This window comes from Sciurus vulgaris, assembly GCF_902686455.1.
Source record: "Sciurus vulgaris genome assembly, chromosome: 8".
Classification (NCBI taxonomy): Eukaryota; Metazoa; Chordata; class Mammalia; order Rodentia; family Sciuridae; genus Sciurus; species Sciurus vulgaris.
Window position 1 is genome coordinate 110409963 of NC_136468.1, and position 16778 is coordinate 110426740.

General features: G+C 42.6%; 1 protein-coding gene across 6 annotated transcripts in view; it reads right to left on the bottom strand.

Annotated features, from left to right (window-relative positions):
• GRB10 (growth factor receptor bound protein 10) overlaps window positions 1-16778 on the bottom strand; it is a 198281-nt gene that overhangs the window by 35282 nt on the left and 146221 nt on the right. For 4 of the 6 annotated variants that reach the window (XM_079150330.1, XM_079150331.1, XM_079150329.1 and 1 more), the window contains one exon: window positions 4899-5055. In XM_079150330.1, coding sequence (XP_079006456.1) covers window positions 4899-5055 — 157 coding nt within the window. The other 2 variants (XM_079150332.1, XM_079150333.1) reach the window with 2 other exon arrangements.

Below are 16778 nucleotides of genomic sequence, written 5' to 3' on the forward strand. Positions count from 1 at the left end.
GTGGATATCATCAGTTCAAAGCTCTCCCACCCATTTTTTTTTTAACATTCACAGGGCTATCCATAAACCTCCTATTATTCCAGTGGCCCTAAGCAAAACCAGAATGCTAACTTTTTATCACTGTATTCCAAAATCACTATTTGTTCACAAGAAAAAGCAAAAATTCCTTGAAGTACATTTGTATTTTTCAAAAATCTTAAACTAAGTCCAGCATCTACACCACTATCCTACTCCATGAGGAAAAAACAAACAAACAAACAAAAAAACCTAAATGTCAGACAACTCAACAAAGAAAATTTTGTTTCTCTGTCTTAAACTAAGCAGCTTTCATATGACTCTTCACCACACCCCTCCAGTTGGCAGTGGAGGGACCACCACAGAACCGGTGCACAGAAAAGAGGCCAGAGTCCATTGTCTCTTCCTGATACCAGCTGCTGCCCCTGGGCTTGCCTGAGCCAACCTCCAGCCCCATTCAGCACATCCTTCCTCAGCACAACCCACGCAAGGAAGAGAGCTGTCAATTAGTTCAGGGCTTTGCGGGCTGAGACACTGGGAACAAAGAGAGCTTGTCTATGGAAAACCATCCTGATGCTGGGACAAGCCCTGTCAGTGGCCTCTCTATCTATACATATTTTAGTGAGGAAAGAATATCACTTGATACTTATTCTAACGTAAGAAGGAGTGGAGACAGAAAATTGGCTTGGGAAGGGCTCTGCCTGAGAACTGAGGATCAAAATGGGCCAGTTTTCTCCTTCGACAACTTTCTTCATGGGTCAGTTGTCAGCATCCAAAGCACAGCAGCTGCAGGACCCCAAAGAGTTACTCTCACAGCATTTCTCACCCAACTGTTAACAAACACAAAGCTGGAAACAGCTCCAGAGAGAACTGTTGCTCTTCCTGAGATGTTTCTGCCAAATTTGCAAGGGTAACAGAAATTCTCAAATCCTTGAAATCCACAGAATCTAACCGGAACCCTTTTCTCTTTCCTGGGTTGTTAAGTGCCCCCTCTTCGAGAACATCTGTCCTTTGCTCTGTGCCTGATGCCCACATCATTCAGGACTTGGATGTGAGAGTCTAGCCCCACCCACCACACCAGGCTCCATGGGATGGAGTTTATCTGTAATTCCATTTTCAAATTCAGGGTTATACCAAAATACCTTTTTGTACACTTAAATCTGTATTTTTCAAAAGTTCTCTTAAAAATTCATTTACTTGTTGTATGTGCAGGCTGACTGTTTAAAATCACTATGTGCTCTAAATGGGAAGCTGTGCTAGTTGAAGTGGAGCTTCCGGAGACTCGTGTGCTGGGAGAAGAGGGATGGGGATGCCTTCCAAAGCACCTGGCCCATGCTGGCACCCTCACCTGCCTTATCGTTGCCTGCTGAGTGGTGTTGATCGGGGGCAGTGTTTCCATTGCTAAGACATCAACTCTCAGACACTAAGGCTGAACCATCCCCAACAGGTTGGTCTTACGGGAAGTGCTAATTATGAAAGAACAAACAGACTGAAGCAGGGCTTCCGGCAATCATAATATAAAATATATTCACCTAAGATCACCAATCACTAAGGGACTTTGCTGACTGACCAGGGCTTTGCAACAAGTTTCTAAGGCACCTTGAGTGGTAAATACCCTCCCCCTCAGGTGCTGACAGGAAGAGCCTGGGAAGGGCTATGGGCTCCTGGCTCACAGATCTCTGCCCCTGTTTGCCCACAATGCAATGGAGAGTGGGCAGAGCCAAGTCCCACCAGACAAAGACACAGCTCTACAGAGCAAGGCAGGCAGTCACTGTTCAGCTTCTCCATCAGTACAATGGAGCGTCCCAGAGGAGAGCCCTGGAGGCTCTTCTCCAGAGAGAAGGAAGACATCTTGTAAAGGCTCTCTTGGGAATTGCCCTCACTTTTTCAAGAGTCATCGCTCCTTTCTGGGTGTAAAAAAGGTTTTATATTGCTCAGAACCTAATATTTTAGCTGCTAAAATCAGTATTGTAATTGTACTTTGAAATCCTCAATTTCTGAAATCATACACAGACAAAAAATGATGTCAGACTGAGATCTCTTAAGCCACTGATTATCAGAGGACTGGGTAATGCTCTGCTTTAGAATCTGCCTCAAGGATATGCAAGCACTGCTTCCTTTTTGTCAAGTTGTCAGCCCCATGTATGTCCATGTCCCTATGAGGAGACCCAACATGTAACTACCTAAGGGAGTTACTCCCAACATAGATACAGCTATGCCTGGGGATGTGGGACAGGGTGGCCCTGCCTGTAGTATAGGTGAGACCTGAGTGCACCAGAAAGACCCAGGAATGTGAACTAGACCGTCAGCCATCACCAAGAATTCCTCATAAGGCTGCAGTCTTCGTATCCATCCCAGAGAGAGTGCTGAGACACCTATAGGGTTCTCTGGAAGGGTTCCCACAGCCCAGTACCTGAACCTTCCTGTCAATGGGGCCCTGGCAGACAAATGCTGTTAATCATGAAAGAAATAAGAATTCCCTCTAAATAGCAACTTAACTGTTGTTGTTGTTATAAATTAACAGGCTTAGACCACACATAACAAAAGCACAAGCAGAGAAGTCAGAGATGGAATGAAGAAGCAGAACCTGTCCTAGGGGTGCTGACCTTTCCAGATAGTGTAACTTGGTGAATCTTAAAAACTCTCACAATTCTCTGCACAACCCAGCCTATATGAAAACATGACCACTTGTCTCTAAAGAGAAAGGCACTGTTGTTGAACAAGACAACTAAGAAAGGATATTCAAGGGAACTCCAAGTATCTCTAAATTCTATTTGTGTGAGGTCATTAATTTTTTTTGTTTGTTTGTTAAGTAGTATCCAAATTTTGATCAAAGTATCCTGTTCCTTTTTCTCATTTTCCTTGCTTTCTTACTCCTTCCCACCTTTTTATTTAATTTTAAAATAAAGTATCATCTCTTTAAAACATGTGTTAAGTCCATCTCTGAATAAGACAAGAAGGAGACATAGACATATCATATCTCTAAGAACGCTGGCTATTGATTTCTCTACCACCTCAGAAGAAATTTTAAATCATTCGTTTATTTCCAAAGTTCTAATGTATAATTTATCTATATATTGTAAGTTGTAGAAATCAGGGCTATAAGAAATACCTGAATCAAAATTTCTGAAATATTCCTTATATATTAAAATCTTATGGGTATCTGTACCACATGCTCTAAGTGTGCATCATTATATGCATGTGTCAAATATCTGCAGAAGTGGGACTGGGGTGTAGATTAGTGGTAGAGTGCTTGCTTAGCATGCTCAAGGTACTAGATTCAATCCCCAGCAACAAAAAAAATAAAAAGAAGAAGAAGAAAAAATCTGTAGAAGTCCCTTCTACTGCTCCTTTCAGATGAAGAATTTCAGAGTTTTGAATGGGCTTTCAACAATATTTACTGTTTGGTCCAACTATGCAGACTCATTTTTGCAGTTACTGTTCTCCATATGGTTTTCATATACATATGTGCATATACACATACATGCTGCATGTTTCCCACTATTGTTAAATTTCTAAGTTATCTGTGTATCAACAGATGCTTGTGATGGTCTTAAAAGACTCCTGTAGGATCCATTCACAGATATCTCAAACCAGAGCTTGACAGGACAGTTAGTCTGTCTCCATGGGAACAGGTGTGACATCACGGCCACTCACTGTGGAGCAGGTGAATGAACCTGGCAGGAGAGGGCTGTTAGTGACGATAGAAAAGCTCTGTTGTCATACAAACAAGTTGGCCACCAGGAGGGGTGGGAAAGAAATCAGCAAAAGCTCTGTATGTTTCCTTTAAAAGCACACATGTATCTATATAAAAGTCCAGATGGAGCTGGAAAGGAACTTACAATGAAAACTCAAATTTACATTGTGTTAATTAAGCTTAAATTGTACCCTATCTGTTGGAAAGATGCTATTTAGTTAAATGAACATTCTAGACCTAGAGGTTTAGATTCAATTGATTAATGTTTCAAAAAGGTTCATGAGAAGAATTTAAAACTATGGGAAGTTTACTATCATAGGATTTTTATTTCTGCTTTGAGAAATGAAGAAACATAGCTGTTGATTTGGAGAAAATTCTGTTTCTAAATATATATGTATGACATTACAGGCACAACACTTTTTCCAATAGGAATTTAAACAGAAGTCTGAAAAGCTTCTTTACCTGAGACAGAAAATCTGAGAAAAACAAAACTTGAAGTTGGTTCTGGATATAGTACATATTTTCAAATATTCCATGATGTAAAATATACCCTTGCTTTCTTGGCATAACATAGGTGCACGAGTGTGCGCATGCGCGCATGCACACACACACACAGAGGAACACACCATCAGGGCATCACTAACCAGCTCAGAGATGTTATGCAAATACCAAAACCAGGATGCAACTGTTTTATGACGTGCTCCCTCCCAGTGAGCTTCCCTGCCAGCAGCCTGGAATCAGGGTGCCCTGCTTATCAGCAGAAAGTACGACTTTCTGGAGAGTGGCAGCTGCAATTCAACCCTGTGATTCTCCAGCTCTACCTAGGGCACTGCAAGGCTGCCCCTCTCTCTCCCCCAGCTCAAGGGTGTGCAACAAGCCCCCATGGCTCTGAAAGGCAGAACAGGGAGCTGAGACACAGAGAACCTTGGTGCTATATCGAAGCCCTGTGGAAGTTACTGCTTCAACCATCCAAGGCAAGATTCTCAAAGCATGAGAGAAGAGAGGGCTAGGAAGGAGGAAGTGAAATTTCGAAGAAAGAAAAGAAGTAGAAGCTATCGAGGGCAACACATAAGCGGCCTGCCAACTTAGCACTGAGGGCAGTGCAGTCGCACTTTTGGTGTAGCATCTTCATTTGACCGCACATTGAGGTTTTCAGGTGCTGTCCCCACCCCAGGATGTTCTTTACCTAATCCCAGGTGTGGGTGGTGCTCCACCAGAGTCCAGCTGTTGTCATCCACACAGTGACTTTTGTAAACCAGCAACTGGCACAGGTCCCTGGCCGTCATGTCTGTCAGAATCTCCACCACCTTGCTTGTTCCATCTTCACTAAAGACTTTAACATCCTGCAATACACAAAGGGAACATGTACAGATAAACAATTTTGTACTTATAAGAAGTAAAACCTGAGACGAAACAGAAAAGAGTAGAAACAGTATACTGTGCTCCAACACATGGACATCTTTTTCTGGCCACAGTGATGCAGAAAGAGGACCCATTGATATCCCCCTTCTTCTTTTTCCTTCTCCCCTTTCTAACTCCCATGGACAGAGCCGGTAGGTTCATGACACAACATTCTTAAAATGCCCTTGACATTTCACAGGAACATGGAGCACATAGTCAAGCCACCAACCTGGCTTAGGAAGCAACAGAATTCACTTAAAATACTGATTGTGGTCCAGGGTTGGATATTTTATATTTGGACCAACTACAAAAACAAGTACACCAACAAAAACGTTTTCTCCCTTGCCATCCTAACTTTTGATGCCTCTGCTCTCTTATTTTCTTGGGTCCGGGCCACCTGGTCCTGCTTCCCCACCACCCATCTCACATTCCCTGAAGCTTAAGAAGAGGATGAGATAAATGAACATGCATATGCTAAAATTTAAATCAATAATAAAAGGGCTCAGTAAGAATACAACCATGAAATTACAAGCAGGTTTCATTTTCTGGTCCAGTTCAAATCCATAAAGATATAACAGGTCCCAGGCAAAGGGATGGTCAAGCAGAAATTCAGATGATTATAATCTGTCCCAGCCTCAACACTGCAATCTTTAGGGGAAGGTGAGATGTGTTTAAAAAAAAAAAAAAAAAAAAATCTTACCTCAACCACATGGAAAAAGCTGTCAGAGGGACAAGACGGCATTTTAAATCCCGATTGCCTTTTGCACAGGAGTTTGCTCCTGGTTTTCCCCAACTGTTCCCAGCAGGCTGGGCTCTCCCTTTCAGGTTGTGGATGCCAGTCCTACTGGCTGTGCTCTGACTAGCTGCCTTTGCCCACCCCTGGGGCCGCCTCGCACTGGTCCTTAGGTGGTGAATCAAACCACTCTAGTAGCCCAATCATGGCCTTCCGGGGGCTGATGTAATTACCACACAGGCTCCTCTCCCACTGTCCTGCAGGGAGCTCCATGGCAGAGGTGGGGGCGGGGGCGGTAAGGCTGAGAACGATGACAACGACAACAACATGTCTTCAACCTGATCGGCCAGAAAAGTCCCTGCTCAATGTCCTCCCTGGGCTGTGAATCACAGCAGGCAACTCAGGCTGGAGCACGTGTGTTCCCTGGGTCTAGACCAAATCTCCAACTAACCTTTGTCCCCAGCTGCTGCCGTCAGTGGCAACTTTAGAAAGCTGGTCTGCCACTGGGCGGTTCAATGTCTCTGCTCTCTCAAACACCTTCTCGTGTGTTTTGCACTAAGGTTTTATGGGGGGGTGTCTGACTGCAATAGGTCAGTGCTAGGACGGGTGCAGTTGCATCAGGGGATGGGCTGGGAAGAAACTAGGACTGTACCATTCTGGACAGATGGTCCCTACAGCTGCTGGTCAGTGGTCACCCTGAGCCTGGGACAGAGTTAAAGCCATACAACCATGACAGGGTTAAAGTTGTACCCCGGGCCAGAGGTAGGAGAGAGGGCCCTTCTCTGAGAGGCAGGCCTAGCTTGGGGGAACTGGACCCTTGCTTTCCACCTTTCTGTACTTCCTGACCCAGAGAAATCCCAGTCTGGGTTAGGACTGGAGGACTTGCTTTCACCTTCCACTCACTTTAAAGAAATCCACCCATCTCGTTTCTGGAATGTTTGTTTCACTCAATGAAAGCATGCTTTCATGACTGAATTAGTCTATGAAAATAAAATTTTATTTAAACTGAGAAAGTATGTCTGTGGTCACAAGGTAAGAACATTCTTTACTAAAATGCTTTAATATAAAAGGTGAACAGAAGATTGAAAACTATAAATGCATTCAAACAATGCCTCGGACATGTGTTTACTGTAATATCCAGCACATCTCCTAAGGCAGGGTATGTTCTCCCCTCCCCGCATGTTTCCTAATGCTCTTTCTTTCCAAAGTTTCCAAATGAGTTTATCTGTGATTACAATACAGATTTTCTCCTCTAGGAATGTTGAATTATGTGGTACTAGGAATTTCATGTCTCTCCAAGTTCACTTAACACTTTTCCTGCCCAGATCAGTTGTGGCACCAGTTTCCCAATTTTTTTCAGTCTTATGACATTTTTTTTTTTTTAACTCTCTCCTCTCTTGCTCCTTGGCAATTCCCTCAAAGGTCTATATACAGTCTGAATATCAGAACCTATGATGTGTTTTGAGATATGTTCACCTCCACTCCTTTTGAATCCCCACAAAGGCGGGAGTGGCAAGACCTTGACGTTGTGGGTTGGGCAGGAGGCTGAGCCACTGCTGTAGCTTGGGGCAGGGGATGGGCACAAAGGCACACATGCTCTGTCCCTGACACAAGCATCTTCTGGCTATTGCCCCAAATGCATTAGAGCCCTCTGACCACACACAACACAAGCCCCTAAGACAGAACACCAGGGAAAGCATTACACATGCCAGTCATCTCAATTCGGGATCAATGCTTGGAGCTGCAGATGGGAATGTGGGTCACAAATACGTAACACTACACGGAAAGACAACCACCCCAACCTGCTGAAGAGCCTCTGAAAACAGGGGTTTCTGGAAGAAGCATTTTGAGCTACTAAACTGCCTCTTAAGTAACTACCTGGGTAGTGCTGGGGTTTACTCAAATCACAAAGGAAAGTTCAGGGATCAGGGCAATAGCTCCAAGCCAAGTGACTGGGGCAAGGGGTAGGGGGTGGTGTTAGCCTGGGTTTTCCTGGTTCATTCAGTACTCACACTTATTGCACAGCGAGCATGGAAGGTTCTCTCAAGCAGAACAAGACTCTGTCTCACAGCAACCATAGGCAGTATTTTTCAGGGGAGCCCTGTCCAGGGAATATGTGAATCTGGGTGATATCAGAAGGTGAAGCTGGAGACCCCAAATTCCATCCTGGCTCAGCCATCTATTGGAGCTGTGAACTTAGGCAGGTAGCTACCACTTTCTCCCTCTCTACCATGGGACATGGCTTAGGAGAACCAACATGATGGAAGTGACTTGCCTTGGCACAGAGGTGGTTTTAAGTAGAAGCTCTCGAATTAGAATGGGTTGCATTCCTCCTTCATCAGTTACTAGCAGTGGGAATTTGGCTGAGTTAATCAGCCTCTCTGGGCCTCAGTTCCCCCATCTGTAAAGCAGGAATCCTTAAGGAGCACTGACTGGTCTCATAACTTTCACATATCTGCAATGAGGTGGGCTCCAGCTGAAGCCTGCAGAGCAACCAGGGAAGGGGTGTTGGTGGGATCCTGAAGGCTGCTTCCCACTCAGGATTCCATCTTTAAGAAAGCAGACCTCATGACCAGTATGATGCAGTGGGGATGATTCAGTTGGGGAAGCCAACTCCCAAATCCTCAATTTCCTTTTCTCTACTGCAAAGAAAACCAAATAGCTAACTGTTTTTAAAAACAGCAATATGAAAGAGGGTATAATTATGTCAACAGCATAAAACTCTCTTTTACAGAATGGGGGAGGAATGCTTTGACGTACCCTTGGGCTGGCTGCATGGCATCCTGTTATGGAAGCCTAAAGCAGTGATAGAATGATCTACCATTTCTAGACTTTCTGTGGTCATTTTTTTTAATACATTCACTGTATAGAACAGCAAGCATTTCATTCTTTGAAAACTTGAAGGAGTTTAGGAGCAATTAGATCTGAGGGTAGAGTTAGCTCCATGTTACAAACTCCACTCTGGGATGCCTGACTCTTAGTCTCAGTGGTCCCCATAAGGTACATAGTAAGAGGCTTTTGGGCCCTTTCAGTTCTCAATCTCGGCATAGACATTCCTACTCCAGCTTTATGCAACAGACAGACTTTGCTGCTACTGGCTGACTTACAAGCTCAGGGAATCTCGTTACTGAATTCAAAAGACCTCCTGACTTTGGCAGTGAGCCTCTGCCAAAGGCTCAGTGATAATCACCTTATAAAAATAGAAAATGGGCCACTCTCAGCTCTTTGTCTCCCTCAGAGCCGTATGTAGTGCAACATGTCCCTGGGCAGACAGCCCGGCCCCATGGTGCACAGACTGACCAAGAGTCACTGAGGTTCCCTGCTCCCAGGCATCCACACAGAAACCAGGGCCTTGTAGGGCAACTGCCCCAGAAGCTGGTATGCCTAGTGTCGCCTTCATTCTCCTTCACCTAAGGTATTTCTTAGGTCAAGAACTCTTGCAGGATACAGGTTGGAGGTCTTTTTATACATCCAGAAGTCTCTTCTGAATATTGGGGATTGAACACTACTGGAGAAGCTGGGTTGTAATCAAAGGCCCAAGAAAAGGCAGTCCATAGGAGGAAGGATATGCCATGGAACATTGGTGGAGTCTATTTTAAAGGGGTGCAAACCTTGTTTTATGTGATTTCTATGGGACCTCCAGCAGAGAAAGCAAGAAGACCGTTGAGCCAAAGTAGATAGAGGAAACCAAAGCTTGAAACAGATATCTTGCCCCCTACCAGATGTGAAGTTTTTTTGTTTTGTTTTGTTTTTTGTTTTTTGTTTTTTGTTTTTTTTTTCCTGGAGGGCAGTAAACCTGGCACAACATGAAGGAGAAAGGAGAGTCCTGGAGCCAGCATTTGAACTCAGGGCTCTCTGGCTCCACTGCCCCGTGTAGAGGTCACTCAGCTGGTGAGACCTATTTACTGAGGGAACATTAGCAAGGTGCTCCCCAGCACCAGGAGGGCTCCAACACTCATGGGAAAGGATTTTGATCCTAAAGTTTCCAAATTGGGAGGGGGATTGTCTTTGACACCCAGGAGGTTTAAGGTAAATTCACCTGACTTTGAAATGGGGCAGGAGGCTAGGTTTAGTTAATTTCAGTGAGAAAGAACAACTGTAATTTCACCAAGGTTCTTCTTTCACTTTTGCTCTAGGTGGATGGTGTTACTTTGAAATGAAAGGAAAGATAACCAAAGAATTATATGTGATTAAATGGCTGTTCAGCATCAAGAGAACACACACCATAATCCTGTCTTATTATACTGACTCAAGCTTACTTAAAAAATATTTGTTTTATTAATCTATGGATTCCAAGTTTTTAGTGAGAGTTTAAAATATTTTAAACTTGCAAACCCCTTCCAAAGGAGATACAGTTCTAAAAATAACTTTTTAAAAATAGTTCTTGAAAGTCAAAGATGGGTTTGGGGCCTCTAATAGTACTTTACTCAGCGAATGGGTCTCATCAGTCAAGTGACCCCTATAACAGTTTTATCCCAAGCAGAGAAGCTTATCTGGATGAATTTGTTTCGATTTGCTCATCTGTGTATATATATTTAACTTATCCAAAATGGATATGTATAGCCTGTTATTTTGACAAAAGCAATTTTTATAAAATGGTATCATTTTATAGAAAATAAAATTGAAAACTACTTTGAAAAAGAATCTTTGTTGGTGATTTGAAGAGTAGAAAAAAAGAAGGTACAGTTATTACCTTTTATCCACAGCAGGGAAAACATTCAAGACCCCCAGTAGCTGCCGGAACCTGAGGATTCTATACATGTTAAGTTTATTTTTTCTGTATGTGCACACCTATGATAAAATTTATTTTATAGGCACAGTAAGAGATTAACAATTAAAGCTCTAAGCACTTTATTGCTTCTTTTGGGCACCAGCCAAACTGCTAGTGTCACTACTTTGTGCTTTGAGGCCATTATTAAGGAAAATAAGTTTTATTTGAACATAAGCAGTGCATACCATGACAGACAATCTGGTAATCAAGATGGCCACTAGTTAATTGGGTGGGTGGTGTATACAGTGTGGACACTCCAGACAAAGGGATGATTCATGTCCTCAATGGGATGCAGGGTGACAGCATGAGATTCCATCACCTTACAGACACAACATTTAAAACTTATGTTTATTTCTAGATTTTTTCATTTAATATTTTGAGGCAGTTAATGTGGAGTACCTGTAGAAAGCAAGAGCATGAGTAACAGGACAACTGTATGCTATAAAAGGCTTGTGAGCTGTGACTACCAATACAAGTGTCCTCATGTCCTTAATGGGAATGGTATCTCCAGAAAGTTCTTATTTGGGTTGGGGGACCACCTCAGAGGCCTTCCCAAAGCAGATCAAGGCCCTCTCAGAGTTACTGTCTGCTGGAATGCAGATTTCAGAAAAGGCATGTAACCTTGCTTTACAGTTAGATTTCTGTTTCCAAATGTGAATCCTTGTTGTGTGTGTGTGTGTGTGTGTGTGTGTGTGTGTGTGTGTGTGTGTGTATTTTTAAGAGAAAACTGATTTCAAAGACGGCTTGGCTGTAAGTGCTGGAGACCCACACATGGACCAAGTTCTATTATTTAAATTTCCACCTTAATCATTAATTGTCATGATAGTGGTGGGTCCAGATACAGAGTGACAACTGAAAGAATAGTCATAACCCTCCCTGTCACCTTCAAATTGGTAACATCCCAGAGGAAGCCCACAGTACATTTGGAGACTATGAAAACAGCCCACATTTACCAAAGGCTGAGCATTTTTTTTTCCTTGCACTCTCCCTTCCAGAAGATGCTGAACTTCAGAAGGATGCTGCAACCTCCAACCTACTGTATTTAGAATTAGAATTTATGCATTTGTCTTTGCGTCAGAAATGATCATAAAATTGAACTATAAAGGGATTTTTCCACCATTACTCTCCAGTTCACAGAGAAAAGCAACAATTCCTCCCTTCCCATCAGCTGTCTAAATCCCTTACATTTTTAATTCTCCTTTTATCTTTTTTTTACCAAATTCATGGACCACATCCACAATATCCAAGAGTACAGGCTGAGGTTTTTTTCTGAATCAGAATTAATTTCTGTGCCCTTTCCTTCTACTATCTATGCCTAAAACATAGTGTACTGCGCTTCATTATTTTTTTCCTGAAGATGAACAGAAAGTGTGTGTAGTGGCTATAAGCAGGACTGGGCTTCTGGACTGTTCCATCATCAGTGTTGCCAGATCCCAGATTCCACCTCTCTGGAGCCGTGTGATGGCACACTGCAGTTCTCTGAGCCTTATTCCTATACAACATGTGCATGGCACTCTCTGCTTGGAGCCCTGCTCATGCAGGTTCACCATAATAAAGACCTGCCAATCACGAAGATTAGCTGTCATTATTGTTTTGGGGAATGTTTTTATTCTCCCTCCTCCTGAGCTCCTAGGCAAAAAGATGGCACCTTTTTCACCTTTCTTGATTCTACATTGCATTGCCCACCTGTTCTTTTTGGTGAATGAGCCCCAGGGAAGGAATGAGCCCCAAGGAAGAGCTGTTTGCACCATTTCTGTACATCTGAGTTTTTTCCTTGTCAGAAAAAATTCAGCTGTAATCTTCATTAAAGCTCACAGTATCCTCCGTGCTCAAATTGTTTCACTGGCAATTGTTCAAACTTTTCTTTCCCTTGGTTCCACACCAAGGCATCCTTGTCTTAATGGCTTCCCTTAAGTTTCTAGGATGAGGACTTATGGCTGGGGCTGCTTAGTGTGCAGAGGGCATCCAAGTGTCTTCAAAGAGTATCCCCAAAACCCTATTCCTGAATAACATGGACATACTCATAAGAACTAGGAGGGTAGTAAGTTTACAGACCACAAGGCAAAGAACTTTTTTCAAGTAGAAACAATGTGGGGGTCCTCACTGTCCCATGTGTAAGGGTGACTGATGATGGTCACTAGAGGGCTGCAGCCACTCATAGTCCCTGCAGCAGTACAAAGCTGGATGGGGCAGAACTACATGCTGTAGATACACAAAGCAGAATGTCACAAACATCAATAAGGGAGTGGTTAGAGGACCAGGAATGTCTCCTTGCTTGCTAGGCCTACATTTGTACAGCAGCTGGCTGGTGTGAACAGTGGGGCACTGGGTAAAAGAGTCATGGAGACTAGCTGAGGTACCATCCCTGACCTTAACTGATTCTCAGGAAGCAGAGGTTTCACTGTGGGTTGGAGGATCAATGCTTTGTCTGCAAACTCAGGAGCAGGGGATGGGACCTGGAAGGCTCACTTGGGATGGGTACACAGACTACAAGGAAACTGCTCCTGTTCGGCTACCAAAGGCAGGAGGAACAGAAGGAGGAACTTCAGATGCAGCCAGGAGAGGCAAGAAAAAGACTCCACAGTTCAGAACCAGGAGTCCAGACTTTCCAATCAGGAAAATGCCGGCTTAGTAACTTCTGACATACGCACATACGTGTACACACATACATGGAAACATTCATATGTATATATAAACAAGTGCACAAATATGAATGTATACACAGCACACACGTAAACATGCATGTACACACAAAATACACATGTACAGTACACGCGCACACAAGTTCACACTAGTACATATATGTACATATCAACATGTGCACAAGTGCCCATATGTGCATATACATGCATACCCACATATGCCATATACCTATACACAGATACATGTAGACACAGGTGCATGTACACCCTCATATATACAAACACATGTATGCAAATATGCATACACATGTGCACATACAAACAATATACATACATTCATATACAAATACATATATACAAACACATACATATATATACAAACTATATAAGCATAAATACACAGCTATAGACACATACATTACTTTTTATTATAAAAATAATATTTATTGTTAACAAATTAGAAAAATATAATAAGTAACCAAAGAAGAAAAGTCCCTAATAATCACTGGCAATTCCTATACTCACTGTTGCAGGGTTCTTTTGCACAGATATTTACAAATAGACACAATGGCATCATTGCAATCACTCCACATCCAGTTTTACAATCAGGTGATGTAGCTTCAGACTACATCATAAACATGTCTTAAGGTCAATGTTTCTTTGATGTCTTATAGAGTCTTCAAGGTATCAAACATGAAGAATAGTTGAGTCAAATATAAAAAATTCTCAAAATACTGCCCATTGGAGTTTTCTCCAATTGTTTACTCTTGTTATGACACTGCTAAGAATATCTTCACCCATGAGTCTTAGTTGTATGTTTATTTTCTTTAAATGAATTGCTACGTATAAGGCTTATTACAATATATCTCTAAAAAAGAAACATTTTCAAGATGATCAGCCAAATTTTTGGTAGAATACTCTTCCTTAAAGATAGATCTTTTGAGAAACATGGGAACTGTGGACAAGTCCATTTGGCATCTCTGGGTTTTCAGTCTCTCCACTCAGTAAAAACTTGGTGAGCACCTCCTCTAGTGCAGTCTCCACTCCTCTGAAGAACTAGTTTCTTTATTGAACGTGCCCCTGCCCGCGTCCAAATTATTCAAAAGCACAATACTGGAAAGAAATTTTGACACAGTACAGACTCTAAAACCTGCTAGTCTGGATTTAAGCTCCTACTCTACAGCTTCCTGCCTGTGTCAACCCCTCTCTTGATGTCTTCAGCAGTAAAATGGGGGATTGTGCCATAGGCTTCAGGGTCAAGCAGCATAATGTTCCTACCAAATTAAGCACTAGGCAAATGATCATTTCCAACAGGTTCATTTGTCTTCTTCTCTGGCCAGGTTGCAGCAGGGTGGCCTCATGTGCTTATAAGACAGTCCTGGGTACAGTTCCAGATCAACATCTCTGAAGCATGCATCTAGACCAAGATAGCCTTTGAACAGGCAGAAAAGAGCTTACCCTGAGTTTCTGCTCCAAGATATTTAGAGGAGTTTGAAGAGCTTCAGGTTTAAACAGTTGGGAATCTTGTAATTAGGAGATTGTTTTCTAGTTAAAGAAGCCAAGGCCTGATGAAAAAGGCAGTGATGGTTTTTGAGAAAAGGAAATGGTCCTCCTGTCATACACTGACCATCATGAGGGATGGGGAGTGGACAAAGTCCAGAAGCAAGAGACCTGTTCCATGGGGGTAGGTAGGGCTGTGGAGGAGCTCTCCACTTCAATATCATCTAGGTGACCAAGAGGTTGACAGATGATTTCTAAGCAAGTGACTAGATGATCTCTAAGTGGCTGATCTGATAGAATCTCAAAGAGGGTGACCAGATGATCTCTAAGCAGCTGACCAGATGATCTCTAAGTGGGAGACCTGATGTGATCACTAAGTGGGTGACTATATAAATCTTTAAGTGGCTGATCTGATATCGAAGTGGGTAACCAGATAATCTCTAAGTGGCTGGCCTGATATGATTACTAAGCAGGTGACCAGATGATCTCTAAGCAGCTGACCTGAGGATCTCTAAGAGGGTAGCAAATGATCTCTAAGATTTCTGGTGGTGGTGAGGAAAGCATTTGGGGATCAGGCATCCCTGAAGCATGAATAAAAGAGATGTACCCTGCAGTGCAGCTCTGGGCCCAGCCTCTTCAAGACCAGAGCATTTACTGGGATTAAATTCCTGAAGCTAAGCCCTTCCTAAGGTGGCAAAGTCTTTTAGTGGAACTTGCTACACTAGGACAGCAAAGGTATAACTTAAACACATCTCTTATTTAAGTATTTGGTGGAACAATGGCATTTTAGTATTTTCTGGTTAGAAAAATATAAATGTGGCTGGAGATGTAGCTCAAGAGTATAGCATCTGCTTACTGTGTGCTAGGTCCATGTGTGAGCATTACAGAAAAACAAAACAAAACAACAACAACAAAAAAAAAACAGGACACTCGAAAAAATCCCTATATGATATTTTACAGAAACATTAAAAAAATTATGGATGAATGATACAACAGCCTCAATTCGTGTTAAAACAACACAAAAGGCAGTAGCTCATGAGGTAAGGCTGAGACAAAGGGCCACAGGTTGATGGATGTGGGGACCAGGCGAGAGGAACATGGGGGTTTCATCACACTATTCTATCTTGTGCAGGTTTTAAAGTCTTAAAATTTAGGAAACAGACTAGACAAAGAAAAAAGAAAAAGCCTAAACATTCCTTGCATCTTTTATTCTTGTACTACTGGAATAAATAAAACATGCTGCCACTTTTCCTTCTCAATCTATTGGAAGAATTCAAGGGTTTCGCTTACTAAACATAAAATTCAGGACAGAAACTACACTCCTTCACTTTCTTTCTAGTTCTTAGCAGGGGCTGTGGAGGGAGGTGGATTTGGCCAACAGGGATATCCGCACTCCCCGTGATGACAAGTCTGGTTGTCAGAACTAGCATGTGTGGAACGGCTGTCATTAGTAGTGCCACATCACCTAGACGGCAGCAGTGACACTGTCATCTGACAGCAGTGCTGGAGGACTGCTGTCACCTAGTGGGTGGAAGTCCCAGATGCTGCTCAGCTTTCTACACTGCACAGGGAGCCTTCCACAAGGACTTATCCATACCCGTGCCAATCCTGCTGACTACAGAGCAGGAAAATTCTTGTACAACGTAGTAAGGAAGCAGTTTGTTAGGGACGGGTTGCCAGGAAGCAGGAGCTGGCCTGACAGAGGATTCCATAGGCCCCAAAGAGGAAGACAAGTGATATTAATGGAGGACGTCATTTGACTAAAATGATAATAATGTGTCATGAACAAATAGGAAAGAAGGCATTTTTTACAACAGAGCACCAACTCAAAAACACAGAATGAAAGAGTTAGAAAAACAAGAATCATCAACACATTACCAAACTAGTCCATGAAAGTTCTGGTGGGAATAGAGTATTAATACAGTCTCAAATTACCTTCCTTCAAATTATTTCTTAATTACAAAGGGAAAAGCAGTAACGTACAGGAAGAAACTTAATAGACAACACCTAAAGCAAGCA